General features: G+C 34.1%; 1 protein-coding gene across 4 annotated transcripts in view; it reads left to right on the top strand.

Moving 5' to 3' along the window:
• Nucleotides 1-17,800, top strand: part of LOC105234134 (apoptosis-resistant E3 ubiquitin protein ligase 1) — a 39,593-nt gene that overhangs the window by 5,262 nt on the left and 16,531 nt on the right. The window contains exons 1-2 of one of the 4 annotated variants that reach the window (XM_049446613.1): nucleotides 322-392; nucleotides 12,964-13,374. The exons of 2 other annotated variants lie outside the window; for them this stretch is intronic. In XM_049446613.1, the coding sequence (XP_049302570.1) occupies nucleotides 13,299-13,374 (76 nt within the window). In that variant the 5' untranslated portion in view covers nucleotides 322-392; nucleotides 12,964-13,298. Of the gene's footprint in view, nucleotides 1-321; nucleotides 393-12,963; nucleotides 13,375-17,800 lie in introns of those variants that run through there. One more of the 4 variants, XM_049446614.1, reaches the window with a different exon arrangement.

Raw genomic sequence — 17,800 nt, 5'->3', positions numbered from 1 at the left:
TTTTTACTAGACCTAATACCTCAAATATCCTTATACATGAGTTTTCAGAAAAAGCACTGCATGGTTATCAACTCATCGTTATTGCTTTCATATACAGCAGACTATTCCATAATTGAAGTCAGCGAGCGCCAAATAGCATAAGTATTTTTAAATTCATTACTATTTTTATAAACAGAAAACTTAACTCCAAAAAAGCTCACTTTTGACATTTGGTACTCTCGAATTGGCTTGCAAGTGCTCTCTCTCGCTCTCTTCATACACGTTGTTATCCTGAGGGTAACTTTTGCTGAGCGCATATAAAATCAATGGCCAAAGTCCTTTGGAGCTCAGTTGTAATTTTTCTTTCGTGGCGCGTTGTTCGTTCCGCCGTTCCTTCGATACCTTGTGTGTTTGTACGTTGACTTGTGTTACTTTGTTGTACATATACACTTATAAATACATAGCTATATATTGCTTAATTGTTTTAAACACATAAATTTGCGTGAATATATTTTTTACGAAAATATTTAATAGAATTTGTTACAAAATAACATTGTGGAGTTGTTCGTTAGTGCTGCAGTGGTTGTTGTTCTAAAATAAATGTCACGAAACTGTGTTTATTTTCACAAAACAGTGCTGCGAAACCATGTGTGTGCTTAATTTAACCTATTTATGGGCATATATATGTATGAATGTATGTATCATATATACATATATGTAAATAGTACTATGTACATGTATATACATATATAAATACATGCTGCCAAAGGGTTTTTGTTATATTTATTGCTTTCCTTGAGACTTGACATTTGTCTGGTGGGCCTATAATGAATTTATTATGGTCAGTGAAAATTCGCAGCCGTGTGTGCCAAAGTTTATAAAACATGAGATACATATCGAGTATATGCAATATTTAATATATATGTATATTTTCTTCTAACCTCAAAATTTGTAAATGATTTGAAATTACTCCAGTTTGTGACTTTTATGGCCGGTAATGTCATACATTTCGCAGATTTATTGATATTTATTATTATTTTTAAACAAGAAATTTTTATGCGGTTATTAAATTTATTGAAATCACTTTCAAATTTTAGTTTTATATTTAATATAATGTATTTCGTATCTACTTTATTACATGCTCAATCGTAAAGATGTTTATATAAATATATTTGAATCTCTTTTTAGTTTAGGATTGAATATCAAATTACATATTTATTCAATATTTTATTTTTTGTTAGCTTTTATTTTTTTTTATTTCCTTTTATATTCTTGAATTTTTTTGTGCATTTAATTATATACATATGTATGTACATGTAATTAGCAGAAAATAGTATTTTTTCTGAATTTAATTTACTAAGTTAATTTAAATTTTTTTTGGTATTTTTTTAATTAAAATAATTGATTTTTTAGAATTTTTCATTTTTTTTACATCTTTAAATATTAATTTTTTATTCGCAATGTTTTAAGTATTTAATTCTCTTACTAATGATTTTAAAATTTCTTTATTTTTTCATATCTTTTCCAATTATTTTTTTTATTTTTAATTAGCTTATTTATTTATTTTAAATTAATTTTTTTATATTGATATTGGTTACAATTATATTTTATATTTTATTTAATTTAATATGTCTTTTTAATTTCAGAATATTATTAATTTTTTATTTTATTTTTTTCAAATTAATTTTCTTATTAATGATTTAAATTTTTAATTTTTTTTTTTTAATATTTTGTTTAATTTATTATTTTTCATTATTCACTCTTCTTCTTCAATATTCATTACTTTTATAATATTTTTATTTTATTTTTTTATTTGCATTAATGTAATGTTTAGTTTTTCATTTTTATTTTATTACATATCAGCTTTTTTTATAAATTTAAATTTTTTTAATAAATATTTTATATACATTTTTTTTAAGTATAAACTTTCCATAATCCAATAATTTGTAATTAATTTACTTCAATTAATAAAAAAACAAATTTTTCTAATTTTCAACCAATTCAATTAAAATACATAAAAACACCCGCCTTTGTGACAAGCCATGAATTATGAACACGTGTGCAGGCTACCATGCGTATAAGTAACCTTTTCGCTGTCACGCACACACTCAAACATACATAAATAAAATGCATGTATGTAGCATACATGTGTGCGCCATTGTTGGTACACACAAGTGCGTGTGCGTGCGCTTGTGCGCCTGGCAAATGATGCGTGCTACCAATCGACGCTTGAAATGCTGATATGAGTAGTTCACTTCAATCACTTTTCACAATTGATCCTTTTAAAAATTAATTTTCCATATCGCTGCTCACGCATTAATCCATTCGCCCCTGCCGACGTGTGCGAGTGTGACAACTTGGCGCACAGCGCTGGTGCATATGGGAGCGCTTAGAATGTGTGGATTTGCCAAAACGAGAAAAAAATAAAACATCATAACCGTAGCATACTTGTAGGCACGCGCACACAAATACATACAAAATATGTAACAGCATTTACGCATCAGTGGCGGCGCTGTTTTTGTTATGAATTGAAAATTAACAAAGAATATCACACGACATGTGTTGGAAAATTACAGTTACTTGCGTTGTGTGTGCATGCATGCTTTCAGGCGCCGACCACAAGATAACTGTAGCTAATATGCTTTGGTTAGGTTATACGAGTATGTGTATGTATTATAATAATTTTTGTGAGAGCTCAAATGGCATTTTAGCGATTAAAAGCACTAAACTGTAAAAGTACCAATTAATTTTTAGTGGCATTCCAATTTTTATTTGCGCTTTCCCTCATTTCTATTAATTTTTGCTGTAGCATCAAGTGTCCTTATAAAGTTGACCTCATTTCGTTGGATACTAGGACACAGCTCTTGCAGTAGTTCAACCCAGATTTTCGGGACGTGCTATTGACATAACATGTCCATACATATAGTAGATACAAATGTATGTAGATAATACATAAGAGTTTATATACATATCTGGTATATACATATATATACAAATATACGTACGTATATATAGAAATGCGGAAATATTTTCATGATGTTACGCCTAGTCTAATCGGTAAATATTAATACGAACGGTTACAAACCGGATATTAATCGGTTAATATTCATATGAAGAGTTACAAACCGGATATTCGAATAATCGGTTTTCAGGTTAATCGAATAATTTTAAGAGCCCTACTATAAAAATTATTTACAAATTCCATTTCGAGATTCCCTAATTTTGTTGACGAAAAACCGCAAAAACTTCAAATTTAAGAGGCATGTTTATTATCATCCGAATAAATATTCTTTGGCATTTATGCTTTGAAAATTATAGTTTACAAATGTTAACCGCGGCTATGTCTCAGATGGTACAACCGTTGAGTCCAATTTTTGATGACTCGTTCCAGCATTTCGACTGGTAACAGGCGAACGACACGCGTAATGTTTTGCTCCAAGGCCTGAATCGAAGCGAGATTGTCCACATAAATGAACTTGGTGGCCAATCGATCGGCCCAAAACGTGAAATTATCAACTCTCTCAATAAATACATTGATTGATGCGATGTGTGGAAAGTGGTGCCGTTGAGATCACGAGATTCAATTTCAGGCATTGTAGAAATATGGTCCGATGATTTCAACGATCCACAACTTACACAAAACCATTGTTTTTTCTGGATGAAATGACAGCTCTTGAATCTCTTCAGGTTGTCTTCGTCTCAAATGCGGTAATTTCATTGAACAAAATTTGGCTCGAAAACATAGAGTCTTCTTGGAACGTTTCAAGAGCCCATAGAGCGATGTCGCTTGGAATGGTCGAGCGACTCTCGACGTAAAATACGCCAAGTCATTCCATTTGCTAAGATATTATTCAGATCGAACCACTACACTTATAGCTGCCATCCGACCGAAAAATTCACCTGCGAAGGATATTATAGCTTGGGTATGCCGAAGTTAAGGGTTTTTCCTTCTTTTCATTATTTTCGGCAACCTTGCTAAATAATAGAATTGCTAAAACATACAACATTTCTTCATTTGCTAAACTGCACACTTGATAACCCAGCACAAAAATAATTGAAATAAACGCATACTAAATTGCAAAATCATAATTTTTAAATCCTTGAACACATTTGCACTGCAACATTTTAAGACGTGCTTACTATGAGAAAAAAATTCCAATTGCTAATAACCAATGCATTAACGTTAGTGGCATGTTAGTTGCACGTAGACAGCATATTGCCACTTAGTTCTGACTATTCTTGCAAACACTGTGATTTTTATCGCTTGCTGTGCAGTTGCTGAAGAAAGTTTTGCTTTTTGCTGCAATTTCCGGAACTGTTGCTGCATGAAAAAATAATTGTGTCGATATGTATGTACATAAACTGACGCATACACGCATAGCCACTTTTGAACCTTGACCTATTTTCAGGTGCAAATGCAATACATACATGCATACGTATATATTTGCACCTCAGTATCTACATACATGCATATATATGTACATATATAACTAGATATTAGCAGGCATGCAATTAAAGTGCGTTATTAATCGAATGGAATACCTGTATATACATATGTATGTATATGCTTCTACATATTTACAATTAGTGCTTTGGAAATTGAAGCTTTTGAACTTCTTTTATTGTTTTATAACAGGAAATTGCAGTTTACAATTACGCATGGTGCAATTATAGCCTAATGCAAACTCGAAAACGGTTTGAGTTAGCGCTTGCCCCTCAGCTGGCAATGCCATGAAGTCATAAGGTGTGCGGAGGATTTGTGGGATTGTGTTTGTTATTATATTACAACAAATCTCTCGACTAAAACCAACGACCGACTGAGTCTATTTTATCATTTATACTCGTAGATTATTTTATGACCTTAAATTTTTGTCTAAAATATTTTTTCCATACTAACTAAGATATTCTGTTGGGACACTCCACAAGGTGGGGTTCCGTCCATACTAACTAAGGTATTCTGTTGAGACACCCCAGAAGGTTGGGTTTCGTCTCCCTTACTCAGTGTTTGAGTTGTAAATGACCTATCGAACGAGACAGGGCTGTCGGCGGATAGCCTATGGAGATCAACGAACGGCTCTAATTGACATCAGTGATGCGCTATGTACAACATCAACGATGAAACTTAATGTAATTCTACATATAGCCTCTGATATAGCCGGCAGATGCATTGCTGCGAAGGTTGCTATCAGGCTTTGCGAAACTGGAAACATTAAGGATTTCAGATACGGACCGATATTCTCTCTCACTTAAACTACATCCGTGATAACTTGAACCACTGCGCTAAGGAACTTACTCCTAGCGACATCTTCTTCGCGGACATACCTCCGAGAGACATGTGGGTAGGGTGGAGTTTCAATAGAAGAGGCGCAGTGATCTTTTTCTCAGATGGATTAAAGCTAAAGGGGAAGGTTGGGGGGGAAATCTTCCGTCAGGAGCTCTAAATCAACTCATTCAAGCAGAAGTGGTAGCCATTGAGGTAGCAGTAGATGCACTAATCAGAAGTGCGGATTCTTTTAGGGAAGTATGCAGCTACACCGATAGCTGATCTTCTTTAAAACATCTCGACCTCAACATCTTGGTTAAGGTTTTGGGTATAAAACAAAATTTTTTCGAAAAACTACGTCAAGTAGAGATCACAAAAGAGAGCTTTGAAAAAGAAAATCGATATTTAAAACTAAAAAATCTTTACATTTCGTTAGATCCGTTGTAACAGATATATAAGAACTGATTACTTCGAATTGAAGCCTTGCGCTCGCTGACAGCCCGTTCAAAGCTAGTCAAGAAGCTCACTAGTAGTAGCATCAAACTACTTCTATATTAATTTTGTCTGTGTACCAGCCAATCCGGAATCGTTGGAAGTTATAAAGTTGCGAAGGCATTCTAGTCCAGAGTGGAACATTAAAGATCCATTTAACTGCTAGCTTTTAGCAAGGCTCATAACGCCGTAATGATAGGTGTCCTAGTCGGGCACTGTCCCATTGGCACTCCCGCGCTGAAACTAAAGTTTTTGGAGTACTTAACTTGTCAAAGTTGCAATTAGGAAGATGAGGTGGGAACATCCACACACTTTCTAGACACTTTTTCCTATACTATCCAGCTTTCGACTGACTAAAGTTGAAGCAACTCGGTTGCGATACTGTTTACCAACCCGGCGAATTGGTAAAATCATTTGCTCCGACGGATATGACAGGCGATCGAGTAATGACGACGAATCATGATTTCTAGCATGCTATTCGAATAAGATAGGGCTTTCAGCTTTTAAAAACCTTGCAAAGTTGGAAACGAGAGACATATTTGTTGGGATAAAAAATTAACCTATGAATGGAGTCTATAATTTGTATACTCTTGCAACAGATATAATAGCTCTGTTCACCTAACAGTTGAATATATCACCTAAAACTATTCGATACTTATGTTAACCTTTCTATTTATAACAAAGTGCTTACCCAGTTTATTTTCTACTAAACTGACCTTAACTACAATTTATTAAGTTAACCTAACCTCTCCTAAACGAAATTAGTTCTAGAAACAGCCTTTCAATTTGTGTAATTACGGTCCAAATAGCTTGTAATCGAATACCATTTATATACAGGTAAGCCCATACATACTACACTGGTAGCCTAAAATTACCGAGAAATAGCGCCAATTTCTTAGAAATATAAATATTCAGCAAATAGGCCGACTAAGTGGTATGTATGTATGCAAATATATATGTCTGTACTTATGTACTATCTGCTATATTAAACCATATTTTAGGCGGTTAAGTGAGAATTGCCCTTCTTAGTAGTGGCTTCCGGAAATTTGTAGTACTTAGGCGACAATAATTGTACCTTGCGAACTATGTAACCGTTTGTACATATCTACATCTGTACATAAATAACGGCACATACTTGTATATTTTGGACACACATTGCCAAGTATCCAAACTGCTTGTACGGTGGACTAAGTAATAGCAAAGATGTATGAATATCATATTTGGTTACCAGCGAGTTAGTCCGTTGTTTGACCATAAGGCGTAGAAATTGCGAGCAAATGTGCTTATGTTGATGTGTGTGTGAACATAGCCTTGTTATTTATAACACGAATGAAGTACCCACTTTGCTTTGAAATTGATTTTCCCGTTATAAATACGAAAGTTCTATTTTCTACTACTTGGCGGTAGACCATAAAGGACAGACAAAGTCAAAAGGTCATTATGAATTGTTACGTTCAATGCACACAAGGTGTTTGAAAATTAGTAAGAATAGCTTGTTAAAATTCCGCAAACTTAGTAATAATAACTTACGGACTTCGAATTATTATAAGGTGAGCATCGAAATATAAGTATGTATGTACGTACTCAGCAGTAAAAACGGTAAATGATGTAACAGCTAAGTTTATGAACTCAACCCAAATGGGAGGCAACGGGAATGTGCCATATACACGAATAACCGAAGTAATAATGATGGTTCCGTAAAAAGCGGGAGATCCCAAACTCTTTCCAGAAAAATATTTCACTTAGTCAAGGACTGATAAATTAAGCGAATTACACTATGAGCTAGCCTTCAGCGACATTTTCTTCTTTTCACACCCAAAAAGTAAAGTAGGAAGAGATCAAGATGAAATCTAATGTCTGCCATCTGATCTATTTGTTTCGGACTCGCGCGTAGTGTTTTCAAATTAGTTTGGGGAGTCGTTACAAGCTTTGCCGAAGTGTTTAGGGTGTCTACTTTATCATGTACACAAGTATTTTAGTGACGCAGAGTATTTAGTGAAGCTCGTGAAGTCAACGAAAACTTGCCTCACGCAAGTCGCCCATCCACTACTGTTAATGACAAGAACATCGAAAAAGTTAGAGAAACGGTGACTGAAAATCGTTATGTTGGAATCAGAGAAGCATCATCGGATCTCAGCTTCTCTCATAGGTCGACTAATTTTGATTAATGTTTTGGGTATGAAGCATGTCACCGCTAGACTCTTACCAAAAATGCTGTATCTTTTGGAAAAACTACGTCGAATAAAGGTCATAAAAGAGAGGTTTGAAAAAGGAAATTGTTACATAAAGGCGATTTTGTTTCAGAGTAGGAGGCGCCGCAGTTCTTTATCTAATTTCAGTGTACTAAAAGTTGACATGTTTTTGTAAAAAAAAAATCATATTTTCATTTCCTTTACCTAGTTCCACTGTACTAAAAAAAATTTAAAATTTTTTATTTTGAAAAAAAAAATTAATTTTTTTAATTTTTTAATTTTTTTAAATTTCATTTTTTTTTAATTTTAATATAAATTTTTATATTTTTTTGAAAAATATTTTTTTATTCTTACTAAACTGTACTAAAAAAGTTTTTAAATTTTGTATAAAAAAAATGTTTAGTTTTTATTTCAAAAATTTTTGATTTTTGGATATAAACACTGAGTGACAAAATTGAGTCTTTAAAAGAGATAAAGAGTTGCCTTTAATCAGAGAATTTTTCTGAGAAGAAAATTTCGAGATTAAGACTTTACCGAAACTACGTTAAGACCCAGTGTGGCAGATATATGTATAAGGACTGATTACTTCAAATTGGATTCATAAGATAATGAAGCTGTACCTCTCTTATATATCTAAACATCGGTAGAATATATGTGTTTATGTTAAACAATTACATTTTCTTCCAAAGAAATTTTTTAACACAAATAAATATTGCATCCCACCAACTTTATAGCCGTAAAAAAGTCACTCAATATTTTTTGGCGGCTAAAAGCTACAAGCCCACACAATAACCTAAGAATCAAAAAGCCGACAACATGGCCAGCATCTCTGCACAGAGCAACAACATTCACAAAGGACAGCAGCAACAAAGGACAACAGCCACTGTGCTGCACTCGGCTCATAATGAGCTATTCTATTATAGCCACTTTATAAAGTATCAGCTGCAGTTGTGGCACATTCACATACATATGTACATATATTGTTTAACAATACTTAAATATTTACAAGTATAGACACAAAATGGTGTGTTGCAAGCGAAGCTGGCTGGTGAACATGTCATGTAGTATGGTGTAGATGAACAGGCAGCAACATGACAACAATGTAAAGTAAATGCTCGTGACCAGCAGCTGGGCAAATGTACGACAAGTTCACTAACGAACAACGCGACCAGGCTGTCAGACAAGACTGCACGGCTACACGGCGTTCTCTATACGTAAGGATGTAGCCATAGCATATTTATAGGCGCATAAGCAGAAATAACGCTATGTCACGAAGAGAGTGTTGTATGAGCGAAGGACGACTCCCGACTCGAACCAATGTTGTACGGAATGTTGTGTTGAGCCGAGGTAGCGTCATTACAATGAGAGCAACATAAATAAATAATTTCATGATTAGGTTATAAGTGTATCTACTGCGCGGCGCACTGGACGTGACAGTAGACGGTGCCATGTACTCGTGGAAGACATGACAGTTGCCACAGTTGCGAGTTTGTTGTGCGTTTTAATTTGCTTTTTATTTTATTTCATTTATGCGCTCTCGGCTTTCTGAAGTAGTCAAAGTGTGACCTCAACCGCCAGCCGATATGAGCTACTGACAGAATTTGGATATTTTTATATTAATTAGATGGTGTTGTGGAATATCTCGATCCATAACTTTGTCGTAGGCATAAAATATATGAATTTTTTCCATAAATCTGGAACAAATTACGCTATTTTTAGCTTGTTGTCGACTGTATTGCATATTGCAATGATTTTATGGGAGTTTCTAGTTGTTTACTGTAATCATCTGGAAATAAGATTTATAAGTAGTCCAATATTATAAACCCTTAGTTTTCCGTTCCTATGAACGTCGTGTCCACTTAAGAGAAATGGACCGTTTTTCGCTGAATATTTTCACTTTGAAAGTATTCCCTGGTAAAATTTGCAGTTGGACAGGCTATAAAGCTGCGAATTTTGTATCTGTTATAAGAGAAATATTTCCATACAATCCATCAGTCGTTTGAGGGAACCGCTAGTACTAGATCATTGATTTTTTTGAGTATTCGGAAGATCGCCGCAAATCGAAAATAAAACCTTGGAGAGAATATCTAGTAAAAGCCAATAATATCCTTAAGCCAGCTACCCAAAAAAACTACCCTATATCACCAAGTAAGCCTCTATTTTAGCTCATATAGTTTCTTAGGACTCATTGTGTTCATTCAGTTAAATAGTCCGACCGAATTTAACGTTGGTTTTAATCTTCTTTACATTTTTAGGTTAGGTCATGTTTAATTGCATATAGTAAATATAGTTTGTCTGAACTTCCCAGGTTAGAAAACTGATGGAGTGTTAGCTCCTAAGAGGTTTGTCAAGAGTTTACATGAGTTTCCTCGAGTAAAAAATCAGATTTTTTTCAACAATTTTTTTCTCATATAAAAAATGAAATATTTTATAATAATCTTTTGTTGTTACAAACATACACTATTAGCAAAGAAATTCTGAAATTTTTGGAAAAAAGTATTTTAAAACGGTCATTGCGACGCCGTTTCCTGTGACCCCCCAGAAAAATTTAAATTTCAGTGAAAGTTTCGAGATATTTTCTTTAAAATTGTAATCGAAAAAAAGGCGTTTACCAGCGACATTTGAAAACCCCATAAAATATATAATTTTTCAAGATAAAATATTTACACGAATTTTACCGCTTTCGCATGTGCCTTCTTATTAACTACGCATAGTCGCGTCAGCAAGTCTGCTGTGCAACTTCGAGGTCTCGCATTGAAAATCACCGACTGTCTCATACTTATACTCGTACTACTATATTACACACATATCTTTTGGTCTTAAATGCGCTTGTGAGACATTGCTGTTTACTGTGCTGCGTGTGACAGTCACTGATGTTAACTACATTTTGGCACATTTACTCGAGTATTTATGTGCGTAGAATTATATTCTTGGATTGTTGGTTTAATAACAAACTGTTTACATACATATATATATACACATATTTGTATATGCTAGCGCGCGCTTGCATATCCTTTCGCTCGTACAGATTTATCGCATTCCTACAACTGCTTAGTTTTTGCATTCGCGCTGCCCGCATCATCGCGTTTGTGTGTAAAACTTTTCTCCAGTCTCCCGCATAGAATTTTTGCTGTGGCCACTAAAACAATTTCATTATTGCCTTTGTCAGCAGCGGCAGCATCGTAGCAGTGTCATTTACACTGCTTTTATATTGCTTTTGTTATTGTTATTACAACATTTTCTCTTCGTGCTTCAGTGTCGTACTACCCGTTAATTTAATTGCTCGTGGTGGTGACATTGACACCAGCTCTACGATATATATACATACATATATTTGCCAGGGGGATGTGTAACCGCTTTTTGGGTTTTCAGCTTTCCAAAGTGGCACATCATAGCGGTTGACTTTCATGGTGGGCCTTCTCTTGGCTTCCTTTAAAGCTTTCAAACAAAATTAACAGAAAAGTCTTTTCTCGATACGTTATTGGTTTATTGTAGAACAAAGCAAAGCCCTTGCCTCTAACTGAAATTTGGTCTTTATGGATTTTATGCCACGACCAGTCAAACTCATTCAGCCCTCTTTCCCCAATAGCCAATTTTTTTAAGGAAAACTTAACCAATGTTAACACCACTCATTCACCTGATCGAAATATTAATTACTATTTGAAGATTTATTAACTTTTGAATTTTTAGCGAACATTCCCTTTAAAAATTTCGAGCTGGAAGGAACTTTTGTCGAAATAAGACCGATAATTATCATAAAAACATAAATAAATCTTTATACTGGATATTAAGACTCATAACAAAGATAGAGTGAATAGGAGAATAATCGGTATGCTATACCGAAAAGTTGAATGAGCCCTGATTTTTGATACATTGGATCAAAAAACTCATGGCGCTTTCCCCGAAGCGCATTTTTCAGTTTCGAATCACAGGAAAACTAATCTGGCGAATACAGTGGCCGAGTGATGACACTCGTTCACAATCGTACTAAAATTTGATGCATTCAGGTCTGTTGGTACGAATCCTTGCCTCACTTCATACTAAAAACCTTAACGAAAATGTGTTCAGGTGATCCATAAGAGATGATGAGATCCTTTGTTATCTCTCTGATTCCAGCAAAACGATTTTCAATCACAATTTCTAGAACTTCTTCGATGCTATCTTCATTAACAGAAATTAATGAATTCCTCGCATTAGGCAAGTTCTGGATGATTTCCCGACTTTCACTACATGCTTTCTGACACTTAAATATTTGTGCTCGTGTAAAACTCTTCTTGAACTTAGCAAGTGAACTCCATCTGGTATCGCAAAGGACCAAACTGGTCTATGCGTAGCTTATTGGCTTACCAGATTAACCTAACCTAAAGTGAACTCCCCAAAACACTTCTGCTAACATTTACAAAGATTTCGTTGTCGTGATTTCATTAGGAAAACAAAATATCAAGCAAACGCCTTGTTCAATTTTGGCATGGTAAAATCGTCAGCCAAACTTTTTGCGCCAAAACCAAACAGCTGCCAACCATGCACTAATTAACATTTGGAGATCAAACTTTACTTAAGCAAAAATAAAACTTTTATTAATATAATAAATTTATTTTATCGATACGGTTTTTACGGGCATTTTAAATGGATCAGTCCAAGTCAAATTTGATCGGATGTTGTAACTGTTGATTTTCTTTGGAATTGTCTAATAAAATTGCGGTCTGAGATATTGATTCAGATATTAGTTATTACTGTCTGTTATAAGTGCCTCCAAAGCAACAACAGTGACGAATCGAACAACAACTGGTATAAATCATATAAACTGGCCGCTTATATTATAACACCGGAATACTTTACATTTAAGAGAAATAAGTACAGCTAAATCATGAGCGGAGCAAAATAGGTTAAAAACATTGTATTAGACTTAGTGGCTGCACCATTTACTGTATTTTAGGTATAGACATGGTTGCTTACGCCCTTAATCGATATTTTATATATTCAATATTTTAAATAATTTACGGAAAACTTGCTAACACATTTTAATTAACCATTTAGTCCGTCCTTTCTCAAAAGTGAACAATTGTCAAAAAGTGATTCAGCGATATGTGATTATTTAATAAAACAGAGCAACTGAAAACTAGTTCCAAACTTAAAAACATGAACGCATTTTCAAGCAATAATTCAAATTCAAACATTATAACACAAAAACACTGAAAATATGGTACAAATGATTAAATATTTAACTCACACATACATATGTACCTAGCATATACAAGAAGTTCAATCAAAACTTTACACGCAAAATAAAATAATCGATAAAACCACGTGTTCAAAAATACTAAAAGTGCAAGAGTAATAAAAATCAAACGTAAAATATAAGTGACAACAAAATGTGGTCGCCGGAATCGGAAATTAATTCCATTGCAATGGCCACAACCATGCGTCATTCGCAGTCATCGTCATCAGGTGAGTTCGTAAATTGTTTTTGGAAGCGACAAAGTAAGGTGATAAACGGTTGAAAATCATATATGTAGAACTATACGAATGACATAAATTGGTGTCAAATTAAAGAGATTGTAAAATTATTAAAATAGGAGACCACTTATTTAATTACTTAAACTGTGGAAACTTAAATGTTATGAATACGTATATGGTAGATAGTCATCATAAAAATTGTTGAAATGTTTACTTATAATTTATTAACGATATCTGCTATCACATATAACATGTCCATTATAAAGTACCAGGACTACTATAGTAAAACACATTTTTTTTTGTCAAAATTCGATTTTTTTTATTCAACATTATTCTCCGCCGGGGTGATATACTAATTATAGCTACCTTCCAGCTTTTCGATACCATCTTTGTAGTACGATTTATCCTTTGCTTCAAAATACTTCTCAGTTTTTGTCGTTAAAAACCTCTTTTTGGCGTTCATTGCGTACATCCTCTGTGCTCATTTCACCGCATCTTAACTTAACATACCGATCCTTGATGGTTGGCTTTCCTGGGACAGTGTGCGGAAACTTGTTATTAAGCCAAGTTTTTGCTTCTTTTCCCGCTCAAAAAGCAATATTTTATCAACACGCGAAATGATATTATTCACAAACTAATGATCCGAGTGCTGACAAATTAATGCAGCGCACCTTTTTGAAAGTTAGGGCTAATTAAAAATCATATGGATTTAATTCTAGTAGACCATCTTTTTTTGAGGATGATAAATAACTGATTGCCTTTGAAGAATGCCGACATTGAAAATTATATAAAATTGGAGTGAACACACTGTGAATCGCATATCTAAAGAGTCCTATGCTTGTAAAAATTTATAAGTACTATATGTGAAAGAGAAGTGTACAGCTGAGCTGAACCGTTGGCAATAATTTTTAACGGCTGAAAAGAATCATTGAGGATATTGCTCGGTAGGCAGTCGTTCGTCAAATAAAATTCTAGTTTATTTTCAATTAAATAGATCTCATTGAACCAGATATGGAAGATTTGTAGATTGGTAAATAGTATTAGCTATATACAGTGGCTTCATCGCATAATCGGACAGGAGTTTATCTTATACGTATTAATGTGCTCCAAACATAAAGATAAAAAAGTAAAATATATTGTTTTTTGCTTTGATTCACCCTTCATAATCATGTCTCTCTCATCAATAAAAAAAACAACAGCTATCCTTTATAATAACTGTAAATTTGAGTAGCAAAACATAAATATCTCAATTTTTTGCACTCAACGAATAATCGGACAAATCAAAATAGCAATGCTTAATGTGCTGTTATTTTGTAAATGCGCACTTTACAATTACATTTTTTGGTCTTATTTAGTCATACATTTTTTTTAGTCTCAGAAGAGTTTAGAATTTTGTGAATTATTTTTAAAATGGCTCCAAACGGAAAGCAAACTTCGCTCGAACTAAGGAAACTAATAGTGAAATTGAATGGTGAAAGTAAAACCGTCCGAGAAATCGCTGAATTGGTAGGAAGAAGCAAATGCACGGTCCATGATGTGATCAAGAGGTTCCATCATGAGTTCAGATTAGCTATTAGAGGTAGAGAAGGTCAAGGCAAGATATTATCTGTGCGAGAAGAGCGTTCTATAGTAAAGGAAGTCGCAAAAGATCCTTTCAAAACAGCAAAAGAACTTAAAATTTCTTTAAAAAATTGATGTGGAAAAGATGTCTCCCTAAATACTATTCGTAATACGTTACACAAATACGATTACCATGTTACAGTTGCAAGAAAAAAACCTTCCATTAGCCATCAAAATAAAAACAAAAGCTGAAATATGCTAAGGAGTATTTATTAAAATCAGAAGACTTTTGGAATCAGGTAGTTTCACATTATTTCATCTCAAAATACATTTATTTTGATAGTTTTCAAGTTTTATTCACTGATGAAACCAAATTTAATTTGCAAAATGATGGGGCTCTGTCATGGTTTGGGGATCCATGTCAAGTGCTGGAGTAGGCAATTTCCATTTTATTGATGGTAAAATGGACAAATTTGGCTATCTCAATATTTTGAAAGAAAATGTGAAGCAAAGTGCGGAAAAGTTGGGTATCGCGAACAATTTTGCTTTTTATCAAGACAACGACCCCAAGCACATATCGGACGTTGCAAAGCTTTGGTTGATACACAACTGCCCTAAACTAATACAAACACCATCGAGCATTTGTGGAAGGAATTAGCTAGAAGAGTGTATCAGAAAAAATTTAACACGTTATGCAACTAAGTTTTGATCCCTTTTGTTTTATATATTAAGTGGCTTTATTTTGTTTTGTCCGATTATACGTTGAGCATAAAAAATTGAATTGTTTTAATTTTTTTTATTTAAATTGACAGCTTATATTTAAAAAAGTTACCTTTTCTTTATCGCTTAAGCATACGATAATATGAAGTGTAAATAAAAGCAAAAAACAACACATTCTGCTTTTTTATTTTAATGTTTGGAGGACATTTATGTTAGAAAAACTCTTGTCCGATTATGCGATGGAGCCACGGTATATACAGTGACTCACAAAATTGATCACGCTTCAGTTGAATATTAATTTCTTTTTTCATTCCGTCTTGCATATGCAGTCAAACACAAATCCGACTGAATACTTATGTTGCTTGGCGTTTGATGTACCGTTTTCTATATGTTTTACGTCACCACCAAAATTAGCGGTAAAGTAAAATTTGAACAATGCGCAGAAGGCAAGCGTGATCAATTTTGAGACTTTCGCTCGAAGTGTTCGGACGTGCGCAAAAAAGTGAATTCATAAACTAGAATATTTTGAATTATTTGAAAAATGTAGATATAAAAGGTAAGAGAAAATATGCATACGTTTTTCCGCCGCTATAGTTGCTTATATCTTTGGCAGACATGGGAAAAAAGAACATGGTTATCTTCAATGGAGTTAAAGGCGAGGTGAAAAAATTGTTGATTGATGGTGTGACTCATCGCGAAATTTCTCGAAGGCTGAAAATCTCCGTTGGCATTGTGAGTAAAATTCTCAGCAAATTTGCAGATTTATTCATTAAAAATAAAGCAGGCCGTAAAAGAATTCTAGCTCAGTTCAGGAACGGGACGTTGTTAGGAATATAAGAAGTGGCAAATGCGAAAATGCCGTTGAAATATGCCTTAGCCTGGAAAAGAATAATAATTTAAAGATTTCAGCAGAGACAATACGCAGAACATTACGAAATGCTGCCCTAAAAGGCCGTGCAAAAGTCAAAAAACCTTTTCCAGTCTTGGAGAAACACAGGAAGTTGCGGCTAAATTTTGCGAAAAAATACAAGACCTAGAATGCAAGTGACTGGGAGAAGGTCTTGTGGTCGGATAAGACCAAAATAAATCGTTTAGGATCGGATGGGCGCGAATGGACCTGGAGAAGCAAGGGTGCGAAATTACAGGCACACCACGTTAAGCCTACGCTGAAGTTTGGATGAGGCTCCATTATGGTATGGGGATGCATGACGATCAATGGTGTTGGTAGGTTGGCCAAAATCGAAGGACGAATGACGGCAGAGTCTCATATTGAAATTCTGCGCAGTCATTTGCTTGGCACTATAGGAGACTAAGGTGAAAAAGGGTCGGACATTGCCTTCCAACAGGACAATAATTTGAAGCACACAGCAAGAGCGACTCGCAAATGGCTCCAGGACAATAGTATTAGTACACTAGATTGGCATCCGTAATCTCCGGACCTTAACCCCATCGAGCACCTGTGGGTATATTAAAAAAATCGGTCGCCGGCGAAGTCGGCTCATTGAGCGAATTATGGCCTAAGGTGCAGCAGGCGTGGGATTCTATTTCGTCAGAAACATGCGCAAATTTGTGTTTAAGTATGCCAAGGAGAATCAAAGCCATTATAGATGCCAAAGGTGGTAATACGAAGTATTAATATTAATTTTTAACCCTGTTAATATTAAGTCACAAAATTGATCACACTGAAATATTCTATATTTAGTTTCTTTATTGCTTTTATTTGTTGTTGCTTAATGAAATATTACTTGTGTTTTATTCTTTCATATTATATCTTTAAAATAAACATAAAAAATTTCGAAAATATCAAATCATTTACGAGTTTTTTATCATCGCTTAGGTACGTATTGATACCGTGATCAATTTTGTGAGTCACTGTATGTATATGTATATATTGGCTTTTTTCCCTATTCTAGTCTAAAGCATGAATTTCAGGGCAATTTTGAAATTATTTGAAAAAAAAACCATTACTATTATTACTATCCATCCAAAAATAGAAAAAGTTAAAAATGTCAAAAATTAGCAGCTGATGAAGTGAGGAGTCACAAAAAATTATACCATGTCCATACCCACTATTTCAAACATCGTAGAATCCAAAAAAATTTCATCTAAAATAATGTGGCAATTTTTGGTTCTACGG

Source organism: Bactrocera dorsalis, chromosome 1 (genome assembly GCF_023373825.1).
Source record: "Bactrocera dorsalis isolate Fly_Bdor chromosome 1, ASM2337382v1, whole genome shotgun sequence".
NCBI lineage: Eukaryota > Metazoa > Arthropoda > Insecta > Diptera > Tephritidae > Bactrocera > Bactrocera dorsalis.
The sequence above is the reverse complement of the archived record's forward strand: the minus strand, read 5'-3'. Positions and strand labels throughout refer to the sequence as shown.